The 17965-nt window shown below is 45.7% G+C and overlaps 1 protein-coding gene across 7 annotated transcripts in view; it reads right to left on the bottom strand.

Annotated features, from left to right (window-relative positions):
- Window positions 1-17965, bottom strand: part of SPTBN1 (spectrin beta, non-erythrocytic 1) — a 196850-nt gene that overhangs the window by 26446 nt on the left and 152439 nt on the right. For all 7 annotated transcript variants that reach the window (XM_032352123.1, XM_032352125.1, XM_032352126.1 and 4 more), the window contains 9 exons: window positions 16661-17417; window positions 15577-15779; window positions 10340-10430; window positions 5395-5541; window positions 4061-4324; window positions 2398-2622; window positions 1842-1931; window positions 1462-1743; window positions 493-623 (listed from right to left, as the gene is read on the bottom strand). In XM_032352123.1, coding sequence (XP_032208014.1) covers window positions 493-623; window positions 1462-1743; window positions 1842-1931; window positions 2398-2622; window positions 4061-4324; window positions 5395-5541; window positions 10340-10430; window positions 15577-15779; window positions 16661-17417 — 2190 coding nt within the window. The remainder of the gene's footprint in view (window positions 1-492; window positions 624-1461; window positions 1744-1841; window positions 1932-2397; window positions 2623-4060; window positions 4325-5394; window positions 5542-10339; window positions 10431-15576; window positions 15780-16660; window positions 17418-17965) is intronic.

Below are 17965 nucleotides of genomic sequence, written 5' to 3'. Positions count from 1 at the left end.
GCGTTGTATAAGGCGGGGAAGTACCAAACACACACCCCTCCTCTTCTTTATTCCCAAGGTGCTCCATGGACTTGGTATGTGAGGAACTGCTATCCTCTTGCTCCTACTATTTTATAGGTCTGTGCATTCCTGCCTACCACTCCTCCTAAAACTAATCCTCACTTAACTAAAAACTGGATGACTTTCAACCCAAGGACAGGTTTTGATAACCCGTCTCTGTGCAAGAAAATCTGTACTTTTCACTAACACCATTTTTCAAGAGGGCCTTGGCTCATAGGAGATATTTAACCCATAAGAGGAATTCCCTAACGTAAGAGTTCATCCTTACGGTTCAGCACAGGCTTACTGGGTCTATTTTACAGACACTTCCCGAAGATCTCCATCACCAGTTACTCGAGATGGATGCTGCCATTTCCATTTGCATGGGTCAGAGGAACAGACCCTCACACTGGGAGGAAGTGAGAGGTCAGTTTCATCGTGAACACTACTCACCTTTCAGGATGGCTGTCAGCCACCAGGGCCCGGCTGGTCTTGGAGAGCTGATGTACAGTCTCTGCATAGTCCTCCACAGCTTGTTCCAGAATCTGGTGCTTCTTTAACATGGAGACAGCACTCTGTTCATCCTGCAAAGAGGGGGAAGGTCACAACCACAGTCATCCTCTTTGACCAACACCATCATCAAGCAGGACAAGCTGATTTCACGATGGGCAGAAGGACTGTCAGAAAGAACAAAACCGCAAGTCTAATATGGGCAGTGCAACACTGAAGCCTTTCAGGAGGATTAACGTGGGAGGCCCTGCGCAAGAGGAACACAAGGATTGTGCGGAATGAGATGTCTCTGAGGTACAGGCTAAAGCCTGGGAAACCAATTGTGCCATGGCTGGCTAAGGCTCCTCACAGCCTAACACATACAGAGATGACAGCATCCTGCAATCCTAAGGACTTTTAAAGGGTCTCAAAAGCATCTTATGAAGTTTAGGTAACTCTATTAACTAAAGAGAGCAAAAAGGACTCTGGCAAATATCTATTAAAAAGGGGGGGGGGCACCTGGGTGGCTCAGTGGGTTGGGCTGCTTGCTGCCTTCGGCTCGGGTGGTGGTCCCAGGGTCCTGGGATTGAGTCCCGCATTGGGCTCTCTGCTTCGGTGGGGAGCCTGCTCTCCCCCCAACCCCACCTACTTGTGCTCTCTTTCCGTCAAATAAATAAATAAATAAAAATCTTAAAGGGGAAAAAAAAAAAAAAAAGGATAAACCCGGTCTTAATGACATACCGAGAGAGCTCAGACAGGAAGCTTCTGGTTGGGGGAAACAGCTAGATTCCAGTCACCTCAAGCCACCATGGTGTGCCCCATAACACTTGAAGGCAATGATGAAATGTTTCACGAAGATGCAGCCACCAACAGAAAATAAGCTTGGGGTGGGAATCTGAGGCTCTCTGGGGCAGGGCTGGAAACCTCTCTCACCTTAGCCTTCTCCTCAGACATCATGTACAGCTCCTGCTCGCTCATCCAGGCCTCCGCCTCGGCCGCGTCAAAGTAGTACTGCTGGGCCCTGTGTGCCTCCTCAAGCCGCCTGTGGCGCTTCTCGGTCTCCTCAATGAGGAGGCCCCACAGCTCCTTGAGGTCAGCGAGCCTTCGCCGGATGGCCTCAGCATTGAGGCTGCTGCTATCGGTGACAATGTTTTGGCTCCTCTCAAAGATGTCATCGATGCGAGGCTGGTGTCCCTGGATCTCTTTCTGGAGGGTCTGTGGGAGTGGGGGAAACAGGGCTCTCTCACATTCTCTACCCTGTCATCTGGAGCAATTATTCATCAGACTGAGCTAGCCGAAGCAGAAATGCTTACCTGGTTTTTCTTTATTAACAGCTGCACAGTCTGGAGGTTGTGGCCGTGATCGGTGGAAGTTGCCAAAGGCATCCTCTCTCCAACCCACAGCTGGAAAGAATTGTAAACTGAGGTGGTCAGGACTGCTCAGAAAGAACAAACGTATGATGCAAACAAGTGCAACAGAGGATCAGCTGGGTGGCCAGCCGGGAGAGAAGGTGTGTGCGATCCCACTGCCAAGGGCTGCCTGAGGAGCCTGGCCTTCTCCCCCATTACAAGGCGAGGGCTAGTCTTTTAGACAATACTTCATCCTCACTGCTGGACTCGCTGTTGAGTCCTCACTCTTAATTTATTTTTGAAACTACTATTCTAGGGGCATTAAAACCCTAGAACATCTTTAGAAAATCAAAGAAAACAATGGAGTTGCATTTTGTGTAAATACATAAAAGCATGGGTTTCGCCAGTCTCGCTCACCAATGCAGTACAAAGTGAGTCTAATGAAGTGAGCACATGGCTGAAGGCAGGGAAAGGGAGCAGGCCTATGGAGAGGCCCCTTGTGCGGTGAAGGTCTACTTACAATCTCGTCCTCCACATCCCTGTTGAACTGATGGATCTCTTTGGAGGCCAGCAGGTTATGCTTTCTCTCATTCAAGGGCTCCAGCAGTTCCATGAACTTGGTCTGCACAGTGAGGCGCTTGCTGTCTACCTCGTCAGTGCTCTTCCCCTCCTGACTCAGGGCCTGGGCCTGGCTCTGGAGCTCCTCGATCTCCTTCTTCCGCACCTCCATTTGGTTCTCCAGCATCTGAGGGGAGAAAACATCAAGTTTGTCACACCAGAGACATGGGCGACACACAATCCTATAAAAATGTTTTGGGCACTGGCCAAAACGGAAGACTGAGTCTAAATTTATATAATGGAGAGTCTCAGAAAGGATTCTTAACAACTATCAAACTGCCAATTAATTCCTTTCCAGGACTTTCTTTTTCTTTTTAAGTAGGCTCCACGCTCAGCATGGTACCCAACACAGGGCTTAAACTCCTGACCCTGAAATCAACACTCGGATGCTTCACTGACTGAGCCACCCAGGCATCCCTTTTTCCAGGATTTTTAAACTAGAAACAATATTCAGGTTCATTCAGGAACTTAGAAAGTAACAAAAGAAACCAGAATTAATTACAGGGAAAGGAAAGTCTTCATCTGCTTGTTTAGAAGCCATAACAATGATGGAAACCCTTATTACCATCAGAAAAAAGTAACATTTTCAAGTTCCAGTTCTTTTAGGCAAAGAAAATAGTTAATGTTCCCACCTTCTCTCAATTTCTTCAATTAAAATCCGGATTATTTTTTTAATACCAAATAATGAGGAGAAAACATGCTAATTGCTTCTTTACAGGAGGAAAATGAGTGAAAGTGAAACCAGGGGAGGGGGTTCCTCATTTGGGAAACATCATACAGGCAACAGCACGTACTGATGGCTGAGAAACAGGAGGTCATATCTAGGAATAAACGGACTCCTTTCTTATGTAGGGAAGTCAACAGCCATGAGAACAAAACTCCTTAATGCATAGTAATGTAGCCAGGTAACCATGCCACTTAGCAAAATGGTGGGTATCACTTTGAAGAAAAGGGCCTCAGCACTTGGCCAAGATGGTTCCACAGTGAGTGGTTCTAAGCACAACTGTGGGGGCCAAGACTTGGCCACACATCGCAAACCCAGCCAGGGAAGCCACTGGAAATTCTGCCACCACCCTGCTTTCTCAACTTCGTGGAAGCTGTTCTCTCGAAATTTGAAGTAAATTCATTTGCCTTTAGGATGCACTACCATGATGTCCCCAAAACAAGTAATAAATTTCTTTTATTATCTAAAAAGTACCATGACCAACAAAGATAACTAACATGTATGTACCTACTAGACATTACACAGCAAAGTATGCCAACCTGATTACTTTCCCTCGTGTAAATTGCAGAAATTAATGAAGTGAGTATTTACTCAGCTGTTAATGATATCTATCAACTAAGATGATGACAATAAAAGAAAGTATTCCCATGAACAGACACCCAATACTTCTAATATTATGTCTTTCCACTTGATTCTAGCAATGTCCCACATTGCTGCCAGGACAAACACACCCTCCACACAGAAGACAGGTGGTTGAGAACATGGTGGGCAACTTAAGACAATGAAGATGACGTCAACAAAGAGAAAAAGGCCCAAGTATGTGACCGCCTTGTCCACTTGCCTGTTGCTTTTTAAGCAGGATGTTGACGCTGGTCAGGTCTTTGCCATAGTCGTCAGACTGAATCTGACTCTCCAGGCCATGCAGCCATTTGTCCAGATCTGCACAGCTCTGGGTAAAAAGTTCAGCCTTGTTTGCATCAAAGAGCCGCTGGGCCTTGGTCTGGGTGGTGGATTCAAGGACTTCCCACATGTTATGTAAACCAGTGAGTTTCTCTTTCACCACAGCTTCCGTCTCTGGCTTTTCTGAAATGAGCTGCATTCCTTCCTGGAAAACATAAATAAATACAGTTTGCTAGGGAACAAAGGTCACTGTGAAAATTAACCTTAAGGTATTTAAGCTGGGATCTACCTATTCATTCAACATACAGAGCCTTTCCACATAGGCTACCACTGACTAAAATGGACAAGGGCCTAGTCTATGTACACGACATGGCTTTCAAGAGTCCAGCAAGAAATGACCATGGCATGACGAAACAGTTTCATCTGGGGCAGCAGGGAAGTGCTCATGACGTCAGATTTCATCTTCTCCACTTGGCCCCCTAAGCCCCTAACATGTTACTTTAACCATTAAGAGTCTGAAACAAGGGGCACCTCAGTGGCTGCCTTTAGCTCCGGTCATGACCCCAGGGTCCTGGGATTGAGTCCTGCATTGGGCTCCCTGCTCGGCAGGGAGTCTCCTCCCTCTCCCTCTGTTGCTCCTCATCCTTGTGAGCTCTCTCAAATAAATAAAATCTTAAAAAGTCTGAAACAATATAAAGTCTGAGAAAGAGAAGAGGGGAGGTGGGAAACTTCACTTTCATGTTCAGTTATGCTGCACAGAATTTCCCTGTGCCAAAATAACACATTTTAAGTTATTATAGTGCCTGGTCACCCAAAAAAAAAAAAAAAGAGAGAGAGAGAGAGAGAGAGAGAGAGAACTCAAAATAATGTAGTATTTCTAAATTCTGTGCAAATCATCAGTCTCTTACAGTCCAGGACACATGACAGGATCAAGATAGTGGGGACTCTGTCCAGGCGGCTGGCAGGCCATCCTCCATAGGAGGTGAGAAACAAAACAGAAACCGAACTACCAGTACTCACTAAAAGACAAATCAAGCCTTCCGCACCATACCTGGTTGGGTTTCAGCTTTTCTCCCTTCTCCCCAGTCAAAGTCAGGAATCCTTAAGTGGGAGAGGGACTGCTCCTTGCTATGTTAACACTTCTGCATGGGATCAGACAGGACTCAAAATGCAAGAGACTGTGCTATATAGAGTAGCTCACTTCCACCAGGGTCACTTTCATGCTATGGCCACACCACAGCAACAGGAGCCTCATCAAACACATTAATTTCTCACCTTCTCAATTTTGTCAAGCCATTCTTTGTTGGATGCAAGTTCTGCCATAAATGCTTGATGTTTTAACCATTTACTGTGTAGATTTCTGGCTTCATCATAAGACATGTCTTGGGCGGTGAGCATCTTTTCATTGATCCAGAGAGATAGCTAGGAAAACAAAAATCAGAATGTTTTCAGAGATTGTGATCACAGACATCAGACTTTTTTCTGCCTGGGAAGAGTGGTGTTATGTTGTACAATGCATACTGCACGTTTCCATGTCAACAGACAACGAAATATTTACTTTACGACTCTGACCCGTCATGACAGGTTATCTCCATTGTGCAGAGATGTACCTAAGCCTTGCTCCAAAGTATGTATCTAACATTAAATCCAGAAGTACAAAAGCTCTCTGAGCCAGCTTTCAAAGTGTTTGGCACACATAACCAGCCTTTCCCCCCAGGGGCTTGTGCTTAAAATTCTGCTTTAACAAGTCCAAGTCACAATCTTCTTTCTCTTCCAAACACTTGTGCCAGCTATACCATGTTAATCATGATTAACTGCCTTTTTCTCTGTTCGGTAATCTTCTTATTCTTTAAGTTTTTCTATTATATATATATAAAAAAAGACCAAACACAAAACCCCCACTCTGTTATCCCTCCCCCTTCCCTTCCCAGCGTATCTATGGGAATGCTACAAAGCATAAATAACTTGCTCACTGTAGGGGTAAGGCAACAACGATGCCCTCTTTAAGTTTCCTTCAAAGTTTGAGTCACCTTCACCTCTTTTTCTATAGCCTCTACTTCTCTAAAGAGCTTTCCATTCAGACCAAGAACACTCACCAGGACTTGATTTTGAGACCCAACATGTCTCCTTGGATCTAAACTCTGCAAAGGCTCACAAAGCCTGCCAGCTGCTGACAGATCTGAGAAGGGAGTTCTCTCATGAGGCCGAGGGTGGGAGTCAGCCCAGCCCCAGGCCCTGGACACACTTCCCTTGCTGGCTTTCATCCCAATTTACTCAGCTCCTTACTGCCTGTAGTTGGCCATGCCAGGTCCTGATTCCTACCCTGTACACAGTACTAACCCGGGAAGAGCTTTTTGTTTCTCCCCTAGGAGAAAGATACACAGAGGAATGCACGATCAGCCCTGAATCAAAGGTCTTCAGAGACCAAGTCCCTTTCTCCAGTGTGACCACGAGAAGCCCAGTTTTTACACCAGTCACTTCCATAACAAATTTGCACCCCAAACCCTCCATGGTCCAATCTCCAACGTTTAGAAATGGCACAGAGAGGGCGCCTGGGTGGCTCAGTGGGTTAAAGCCTCTGTCTTCGGCTCAGGTCTTGATCTCAGGGTCCAGGGATCCAGCCCCACATTGGGCTCTCTGCTCAGCGGGGAGCCTGCTTCTCACCCTCCTCTGCCTGCCTCTCTGCCTACTTGTGATCTCTCTCTGTCAAATAAATAAAATCTTTTTTAAACAAAAAAGAAAAAAGAAAAAAGAAATGGCACAGAGAAACAAGAGAACCTTCCCTCACAGGACCAACATTTTTAAGGCCATTCACTCACACCTGGGGCTGCTGCTAGGAAAGACTTCCCCATAAATTTGTTTAAACAAAACAAAGCCTATTCTTTGAAAACGATGTCAAGGAGGGTGACGCAGGTCACAGGAGCATCTCTGGCTCCGAATACGGGCAAATCCCCAGGCATCATGTCTACCTTTCTCAGCACATTCACCCACCATGCAGGAGGGGTTGAGGTAGAAGATCTTTGTTGTCATTCTTTATTGAGGTGACAAATCAGTAAATCTTACACAGTCCTTTGTAAGCTAGGACCAGAGATTAGTTACATAACAGTTGAGACACTAATTTCCTACTTTAAAAGACTAATTTTTTTTCCAGTTATCTGGGTAGCTAAAATCTGAATTACTATGGCCATTCACTCAGTCCAGGGGAAAAGAGGTACAGACACACAGATTAAACACAACAGAAGGCATTTATCCAAAGTGCAAAGGACATTCACATATTTTTGCTATTCATAACCACCTACCCAGAGAGATTTAAAAAAAAAAAAAAAGCTACAAAAAAACCAGAGGCTTATAAACAAATCTGCTGTTTGCTGAACACATCGTCCTACAGATAAAGCACCCTGCGCTACAGCACAATGAAATGGAGCGATGGAACTTGCTAGTTCATCAGCCCTACATCAGCAGTCTGCTGTCTGAACCACAGTTATTATTCGTGGGCATTTGCAAAGGTCATTTAAGAATATACTCATTCTCTGCAGAAAAGAATATTGTGCAGATTGGAAAAGGATAGGAAAAATGCTTTGATCACTGACTCAAGCTCAGAGCAAAGCAATGGAATTCGCTATCCCATGGGCCGCCCAAGTCTAGTAATACTGCCCTTCTAAAAAAACCCTTCAGTTTCTGAGTGCAGTTTCCTTATAGTGTGAGGGAATAAACAGAAAAGCCAATAACTTCTAAATCACTTTTCAGGAATTCACACTGAAGTACCACTACAAAAACCATGATGTGCTTTTTATCCCCATCTACAACTGGGAACAGGGGGGCCTCTGCAGTAAATGTCCCCATCCAGGCAGTGGTTACTGGGAGTGGCAACAAAGGCATATCTCACAACCTGTGTCTGCTCTAGCCAAGGCACCCAAGGGGAAGGAACTGTGGAGACAACTTGGATTCCCTCCCAACTCTGGACAATACTCACAGCCAGCAATGGTCCTAAACTGACCTCTGGGTGTTATGAGTTTCTCAAAACGTAACAGGTAGATTTTCAAATGCAAAGCTGGTCCATATACAAACTCCACTCTCAGAGATCCTGGCTTATAAGGTACTTCTTAATTTTTTTTAGACAAAGAGTTGGGGGGAGGAGGATCCGAATGAGAGGGAGACTCTTAAGCAGAATCTGTGCCCAGTGTGGAGCCCGACTGGGGACACGGTCTCATGACCTTGAAATCATGACCTGAGCTGAAATCAAGAGTTGGACGTTTAAAGAGTGTATATATTTTGATGAGGCTGAATGATGTAGAGCTCACAGCCAGAGACTACCACATTACCTCCTCTTTGCTCACACTTCCATACCAAGGGTCTGGAGCCTCCAAACCTGACCTACACCCCACAGAAACTCTACATGCTGATGTGGGAGAGATGGCACCCCCCAGCAGATCCTACAGTTGTACTAACTTTTAATATTAAGAAAAGAACAGTCACAGAGACCTGCATGTCATTCCCAAGACGTACCAGGCCAGCCAAAACCTTCCTGCACATTTGAAGGGAAATCACGGAAGGACTGAGTCCTCAAGGCAAGCCCAAAAGTCATTGGTGCATGGTAGGGACTGAACTCCTTAAAACCAAGGGTGCTAATTTGGAACAAGTAGTAACGAAGATCTAATGACATAGTAAAACGATTTCCTCTGATTCCGCTATGAAGGACCATCAATTCAAATCCACTTACTTTTCCCACACATTTCTTTCTTTCTTTTTTTTTTTTTAATAAAGATTTATTTATTCAACAGATAGAGATGACAACTAGGCAGAGAGGCAGGCAGAGAGAGAAAAAGGGAAGCAGGCTCCCCGACAAGGAGAGAGCCTGATGAGGAGCTTGATCCCAGGACCCTGGGATCATGACCTCGGCCAAAGGCAGAGGTTTTAATAATACCTCTTTAAATGAGCATCCGATCCAAATGGGTTATTAATACTCAGTGTCACATGAAGAGGCACTCTGGTCTGCAGCCTGTCTGGCTCCAGGCAAATCCCCCACTGATCTAGATTCATCAGCATGGCATAGGAAGCTGACAGACCCTAACCTACAGAGCTCAAGGGCTTTCCTTCTGAAGCTTTAGCTGCTGGGGCATACTGCAAGATTCACAGTAAGACAGCAGATGAATGGACATGAAGGATCACTTGTCACACATGATCTAACATGCCTTCGGTTAGGGCCACATTTCTTCTAACATGCAGCCATGTGTTTGCAGGCAAAGTGTTGTGATTTCAGTCATGTTCTTCGCACACAACCTAATGCTGTCCCCACACCCACCAAGGGCTCTCCCCCAAGGTCCATGCAGCTTCATTTGGATATTCTTCATCCCGTTTCTGCCTCCGAGGGGATTTAACCCAAGAAACCAGAGACAACGTCTCACTGTTGTTCTCTGGCAGACAGAAAAATGCGATGCGCTCATGAAGTCACGAATATGTGAAGGCAGCCAGATGCTTCTCTCCAACTAGCTTGCAGAAGGACTGCATTTCTCTGGCTAACTTTAGTTTTCCAAGTTTGTTCATGCACGTATCAGGGGAGCAAGAAATAGTATGAGAATCATCAGATTAATACCACATGTTAAAACTTGGGAGTCTGAAATCAGAATTGTTGCTCTTGGCATGTTAGACACGTGTGCATGGAACCTGAAAGATGGGTATTTCAAGGTCTTCAGTGAGTAAGAAACTCAGACTGTATTTTTAAAATCTTTGCTTCTTACCTGGGTAGTCCGTTCCTGTTCCTCTTAGGTCTTTCCTTCTTACTTACAAGATGATATTAAATGCATTTAGATTAAACATTCTAGGGTGTCACACTGTCTTTGACAATGGAAATGTTCTAGATCTGCATTGTCCAATATGGCAGCTGCTAATCACAGTTGGCTACTGAGCACTTAAAATACACCCAGTATGATGGAAGCACTATATTCTGAATTCTATTTAATTTTAATTAATTTAAAATTAAATAGCCACATATCGTTAGGGTGCACCATAACGAACAAAATTCCTGACTCTTCTAGATTAGAAGAGTCTATTTACTCTAAGTGGTAGCCTGCAGGCTCGAGAGCGGCCAAGATACCATACTGGCTCAGCCAGAAATGAATTTCTGGGCCTCAAGTAATTTTATGATCCCAAGCGCTCTTCTGCCAAATGCTCTCACTCTCCTTAGAAAGAAAGAAGGGAGAGGGGCTGAGGGGAAACATACCTCCTGACAATCTTGCAGGAATTTCTGAAGATCCCTGTTGTCCTTCAATCTCATCAGAAGCTCACTGGCTGCCTCACGATTCTTCCGATGTCTGTTTTAACAATAATAAAATATAAATTTCAAAAAAGGAAACACAGAATCTTCCGAGACTGGATTTACAACTCAGTGTCTTTCCTGGGTTTCTACACAGGATAAAAGCAGTTTGCTTGTAGTTTGCATTATGTCAAAAAGGCAAGATAAGCAAGAGAATTTAGCATCCTCCAAATGAGTAAGCCACAGTACGAGAGACCAAAACACTTGTCTAAGCCACAAAACAGGCAAAGGATGGCCTCCAATAAGCCATATAAATCCAGTGCTTCCTAATCTGGTGCTAGGGGAGAAAACCTGAGCACCTGCTGTGCACAAGTCCCCACAGGCAGCACTGCAGGAGAATGTGAAACTCATTTTCAAGAAACTGGGGTAACAATTTGTGGCTAAGAAAATACAGATAACCATATACCTGGCTTTAAATTAATGTCTCCTAGATAAGTATTTCCCACCTTGAGAAAAACTCCCCTCAAACAACAATGAACCAAGAATGAAAATTTCGAGACCTATGAGATTCGCTACCTACTAGATCCCACTCTTTATTAACGGATAAAGGTAATCAAGGTTGAATGAAGCTGAAGCACAAAACCTTAAGCAAAAATTCCTAAAAACTGGTAGGAGCTGCTAAGCTTGGGGAGTGACAAGGGAAATGGGGTGGTGGCTCCCTAGCTCAAATGCTGGACAGACGGCTTCTCTGCACACACCATGGCGGTACCAGAACTCCAGAGCAAACTTCCTTCCAGCGCCCAGTGGCGTAGGTTCTCCACCAGAGACAATGAAGACCAGCTATGGCAATGCCGGGATAGCCGTGAGAAGGGTGGCCTTGACGCAGTTATTCTGCACCGGGGAGGGACTACGCCGCACTGAGAGCCACGCATGCAGCACTGCCCCAACGCAGTCTCTCCCATATTCCCAAGGAACCTAAGCCAGCCAGCCAGCCAGCCACCTAAGTAAGGGCTGTTAACTGGGGCAGGTGAAAAGGTTGGGTTTTCATTCTGAGTCTCCAAGCAATTTCCTGCGGCCCCAGGCAAGGTCTCTCTTGTTGGGTCCCCTTGGGGGAATAAGGAAGAATACAAATTCAATTCTCCATGATGCCATGAGTGGCTCAGGGAACACTGGCTGCTGACAGACCTTTAAGCACCTTCCCCAGAAGTTGAGAGGCAACATGGAGGCAACATGGTAGGAAAGGAATAAATGAAACAAATGGGATCGGGAGGGAGACAAACCATAAGAGACTTAATCTTACGATACAAACTGAGGGTTGCCGGCGTGGGGGGGGGGGGTAGGGAGAGGGTTGTTGGATTATGGACACTGGGGAGGGTATGTGCTATGGTGAGTGCTGTGAAGTGTATAAACCTGGAGAATCACAGACCTTACCCCTGGGACTAGTAATACATTATATGTTAATAAAAATACAAAATAATAATAATAAAAAAAAAAACCCCACCTTCCTCAGAGGATCAAGAGCAACTTTACAGAGATGCTATGGGCAACACAGGCCCTCAGGGAATGCTGGCGAAACAACTGACCATGGCAACACAGCAGCCATCATCCACCCAGGAACATCTGCCCAGGGAACCAGAGGGGAATGCTCTCTGCTCCTATAGGGTGCCAGTGACTACAGGGCAACTGGAATAATATGAGTGGAAACAATACCGCCAGCTATATGCCAGATACGCAAAATGACTTCTGATTTTTCTTTTTAGTTGAAAGGGGTTTCATAGCTTCAAGAAAAGGGACCTTAGTACTTTTATATCACTTAGGTAAGATGCAAAAATAGAAAAGTATTTCTTAAATAATGTTAAATGACAAAAGTATATGCATGATCAGTGGTATAAAACCCCAAGGCACAAATCAGAAAGCAGAAACTAAAACGTGCCAGGGATAAGATGAAAGGCTGTAGCTTCTCCCCCCACATTTTTAACATTCTATTTCTTTTATAACAATAAAAAATAATGGCCAAAACCTCTTTACTTTGATACTCTTTCTCAGATACCAAAAATTTGAAAAAAAACTTAAAATACTTTTGATGAATTTGGGCTAAAGGAATTACTGTCTAAAAATATGAGTGGGGAAGGAATGTCCAAAAAAAGTTTAAGTTCCCAAACCTCAAATTCCAGTCACTGTTTGTAGGGGGTTATAAGAAGATAAAGCCCATCTTTAGGTGGAAGGTAATTTGGAGTCAGGCACAAAAATGCAGGAGGTTCTGCCTTTGGTCAAGGTCTTGAGTAAGAGACCCAGGTTTCTTCCATGGTGCCACAGCCAAGTGCTCCGAAGGTGAGGAGGAATCAGAAACTGACAGCCACAACAGGACATGCACCCCTGAAGCTCAGGGCAATGGTGGAAATCAAAACAATTCAAACACTGTCCGAGAAGTCTTACCACACATAAACACAACCAGACAGAATCCTGAATGGAACTGGATTCTGTAGCTGAATGTATATTCAAGTCTCAGACATGCCCAACAGATTTCTGGCTGGGCAGTCTCTCAGTTCTAGTGGGACCAGGAAGAAAGGAAAGCCTGAATGGTGACTTGGGGCCCCGTGTCCAAATCACACAGATCTCCAAGAGGTCATGATGATGGCGTCTGAGGGGTACGCTCTGCAGAATGAAAAACAGCTACAGTGGCAGCATGACACTTGTTGCTGACTCAGAAAAAAGCGAGTGTGGCTTCACTGTTCACCAGCGGCAACCAATGGAGTTTGAGGAAGGACTTTCAAGTTGGATCATGGATTTAATTATTGGGAAGGACCATAGTTTCCTACAGTCCTTAGGGTGCTCTTTGTTTGGGGCAAGGTTAAATCTGTTGCTTTACTTCCACTTCTCACCTTCTACCCCTACAGTAAGACTGAGAAGCTCCTTCATCCTCTGAGGCAGACGCTAGCTCTAGCTCTGGTTCTTGTAAAAAGTAAAGCACCACAGGTGCCTGAATGAAACAGATGGATAATACAAAAGCCTTTTCCCCGGGTGAGACAGGGTCTAGCCTTACGAAGCCGGATCCTGGCTCCTTGCTCTCCCAGGACTATATGCAGGCTGGAACTCCCTATGAGCCAGAAAGTTTACTCATTTGCACCCCCTGGGCCGGGCTTGGACGCAGGCTCCTTTCCACCCAGGCACGAGCACTTTAAAGGTCACTTGCACCCCTCCCCCCTCTGTCAAGAGCCAGGGTCTTTGTTCTAGTATTTTTTCATTTCAACAAACTCAGTGGTAATCAACAAGATTTCCAGAACATAAGCACATTATAATGATTCTGTGTTTTATGAATACAGCTTTATAAGAGCATCACAATGTTTCTGGACAGGGGGTTAGACCTTAAGATTCAAAGATTTACTCAGCTTGTGCCCCTACAGCACCGAGAACTCACATATTTGTGTATTTTGATAATGGACAAGATTCCTCTGGGGTGAGTTTCTGATCATGAGACCTCTGGCGGATATGAAAGTGAAACCAGAATTCAGTGAACACAACTGGGGAAAATGCAGTTGTCCTGAAAAGCAAAGCCCTCCTCCCCACCCCCCTTCTTTCTTCTATTTATGGACAGTATGATCCATTTCATCTTAAGACAGAAATCCTAAGGAGACTCTGGAACCCCAGGAGCCCCGACTCTGAGTCAAGGGCAAAAGGAAGGTTAAGCCACAACTGAGGGCTGCTGAAATGCTCTCTCCTATCCGGGAGTCTCCAGTCTTGACAATATCACCTGCTTCCCAAAACCCCTCACAGCTGCAGCACCAGGGGACATACAAACACATGCAGGAAAGCTCAAGGGGGCTGCACGCCTGCCTAGAAGCACGTGTCCCTAACCGCCAAGTCCGCCCTCAGGAAACCAGCTGGATGCATCCACCACAGAGGAGCAGGACGTGTTGTATTTACAAAATAACTTGAGATTTAACATTAGGAAGAAAGGAAATTCTTTTTCTCTAAGTTAACAATACCCTGCCTAATCTTTGTTTTTTACACTCACTCAAGGGTTTAGTGAATTCTTCTGCAATTATTTGAAGAGCAACAGATACAAAATGATAATACATGTTATGCCCTATTCCACAGGAGCACCCCTCCAAGACATGGCTGAGGTTCTGAATCAGTGAAAAAGACAGACTTGGAAGTGCTATAGTCAAACAGTCTTCAGAGGAAGGAGTAATTCCCCCTTTCACTCCATAGCATAAAAAGTTCATATGGCGTAGGATCCCACGAGACCCTCTTGGGTATGATACGCAAGGAAACGTACTCAGCAAGTTCTTCCTTTCCACAGCCCTTGAAAGCCGGAATGGAAGCCTGTTTCTCAATTACATCAGTCTCACAATGAGCCCTTAAATCCTGCCCAAACTGGACCACAGAAGATTGGGGGGGGGGGGGGGGCGGGACACGGACACGACAGGACAGAGGCCAGAGACTGACCCAGATAGGCTAAACTGGATGCAACTGGTCAGATCAGACCCGCCTTTCCTGGTGCATCCAAACCTTGATCTACCCTGACCTCCCACTTTAGTTACAAACAGAATACAACGGCCTTCAGTCCGGGAGAAAATCCTAACTGCAAATAAATGAGTAAGCAAAACTCAAAGAAGAGTATCAAATCTTGGAGATGCCTTGGCAGAAGAGGAAAGGGGTTTCTTCCCTCACCATAAAAAAATCCTATTAGGGCATTATCCAAGCCAATTTTCTGAGAAGGGCCTGATAATATTCCTTTGTGGCTCTGCTATGTACTTCGGACAAGCAAACCTTGGCGTCCCTCCCTACTCACTCTTGGAAGACTTCGGAGAAGTCTAGTTCGCATGAAGGTAAACGTGGACTCAGCTAGGGAGCATGGCTCCCGGGGCCCATCATGTGATAGGCTACACACACATCAACTCTCGCAGGACACAGCTTATATCTGATTGCTAACTGGCATCATGGCTCTTACAAAGCTTTGATTAGGTATTGGCTTGGCTTCTCAGGTTTTCTTTTCTTTGGTGGGCACCTCTACATGCCTAACCATGACAACCACACTTCTAGGCAGCCATGTGTTGCCGAGAGATTTAAATTTTACCAGCTGTCCAGACCCTGCCCACTGGGAAAGTTATACCCACAGTCCCAACGACTTGGGACTAAATCTTCAGAAGCTTGGGAATCTCAGGGTGCCAGACTCCCTCAGGAGCCCCAGGGTGCCATACCTGTCATCGATGGAGTCCACCTTCTCCTGAATGCGATCAGAGTTGATGTTCCCATCGCTCACCAGCCTCCGGCCCGTCTCCACAACAGCATTGATCTTCTCCTCATTGGCGTCCATGGTGGTCATGAAGTCCTCTTGTTTTTTAATAGCTGCTTCAGCTCCTTCCAAGGTGGTGGGCATTTCAGTGTGGGCCAAAACATACTCCTTTTTCCAAGAGAGAGAACCAAAATCACAGCAGGATGAAAAACTATGAAATACAACTCGTTTTCAGAATAACAAAAGCACTCTTCCCTAGTCCTAAGTTTCCATGCAACACATACTTTATAACACTTGCTCCACTATACTTAATCTACTGAATCAGAGAAAACAAAAGGTTCAGAGGAAAAAACAACTAGTGAGACCCCATAAGGAATGAAATTTCCTTCAGTAGTTCAATGGCTAAATTTTTTCCCAAAGTACGTGAGGAAACCAAGCAGTGCTTTATGCATCAGCCACCAGGGTCCCCTTATGTGCCCACCACCTAGTGGCAACATACTCTTCAAACTCTCTCTTGAAAAGAAATGAACAACCCTGATTACTGGCCACCATCTTCAGCCATTTTCTTTCTCTAGTTTTTGCCTTGTGTCATTGGGAGAATTACTGACTCTTCGAGAGCAAGAGCCACTTAGTTCCCCCATCAAAAAAAAAAGAAGAAGAAAAGAAAAGAAGAAAGAAAAGGAAAAACAAACAAACCAAAAAATCCCCTCACTGCGCCTGTCAATTCATCTCAAACTGGATTACTGCCTTACAGAATATTGCCAATCTAATGCAATACTATGAGGACATGCTATGAACACAAGAGAGCCTCGAAAGCGGCTGAAACAGAATGCTACTGTGCAGGGCAAGACACTCCCGCAGGAGCCTTCAGCTCCCATCCCCTACTTTGGGATGGGTTTCAATGCCTTGGAAGTCTGGGGTGTAAAGCCCATCAATTATCCTGTTTTCACACAGGATTGCTCTGGACCAGCAGCCTGGGTAGAAAGTTCCAAAGGACAAGCAGGACCTGCTCTCCCAGGAAGGAAGCAAAGGAACTTGAGGAGCAGTACCTGGTTGTTAAGGAAGGCCTCGGCCTGCTTCGTGTCCCTAAGAAACTGCTGGTAGGCATGTGACTGGGAAAGGAGATTCTGCCTGTTCTCCCACATTTTGTGGAGCTCATTCCACCCAGTGTCCAGGGCCTGCAGCCGCTGCCGCAGAAACATGTACTGGGCGTCGGTCTGTCCCTGGGTGACCATCTCGCCCATGTCCCTCATCTTCTGGTAGTCCTCCTCGTAGTTATCAATCTCGTTTTTGATGTTCTCGTGCTGTGTGAGGAGCTTCTCTGCCTCGGTCAGGGTGTTGGGCATGTCCTCAGAGGCGATGGCCGTCTGGGTCCGGGAGAGCCAGGACTGGAAGTCGTCCAGGTCCCGCAGGAACTGCTGCAGCTTGCTGGCCTCTCCCAGGGAGGCCTCGCGGTTTTTCAGGGTGGTCTTCATCTCCTCCCACACGTCGCTGATCTCGGCCAGCCGAGACAGGATGGCCTGAGCCTGGTCGGGGTGCTCGGACTCGAGTTTCTCGGCCTCTTTCTGCAGGTCGCTCAGCTTTGCCTCGATGGCCACGAGGTCCCGCTCCATGCCGGTCAACTTGCGCTGCAGAGCCATGACGCCGGCCAGATCGTTGCCCAGGTCCTGGGTGGATTCGATGACCTTGGTCTTCTCTCGAATCCAGGATTTGGTTTCATTGCACTCAAGGTGGTAGTTCTGTATGCTCAGGGCAGAGAGAAGAGCGTCCTTCTTCCTGTCCACCAGCTCTCGGAACTGACTCCACCTGCGGACACAAAGGCACGGAGAGAACCATGTCAGAGATGGGCTGATAGCTCATGGCTCCATGGTGACATTAACAGTCAAGGTCAAAGCTATCATTTTTTCTCTCCCCCTATGCTATGAGAACAAATGCTTTTTGGAAAATCACATCACTCAGTACATGTACCCCAAATTATCGAAACAACTCAAAGATGTGACATAATCTGGAAAAAGCCTGACACGAAGAGGCACTTGTTCAAGGAGTTCCAGGGTGGACAGCACATCTGTACCCCAGAGTCGGTTACTTTCTGTAACTCCATTTCTGCTACATGCTTTTTACTTATCTCTGAACTACACCTAATGAACATTTTCCAAACCCAAACATGCCTGACAGTCCCCTTCAGAACCAAGGCTACCACAACCTACTCAAATGTGTTTATTCAACAGAAAGATAACATCGGGACAAAGGTCTAACTTGATAACCAGGACTTCTACTCCCTAAGTACGTCTAAAATATGCTAAAATTATGTTCCAGAAATCATCTCAAAAGAGACAATAGCAGTATCACCATGA

Source organism: Mustela erminea, chromosome 7, assembly GCF_009829155.1.
Source record: "Mustela erminea isolate mMusErm1 chromosome 7, mMusErm1.Pri, whole genome shotgun sequence".
Taxonomy (NCBI): Eukaryota; Metazoa; Chordata; class Mammalia; order Carnivora; family Mustelidae; genus Mustela; species Mustela erminea.
Note: the sequence above shows the minus strand (reverse complement) of the source record. Positions and strands in the feature narration are given on the sequence as shown.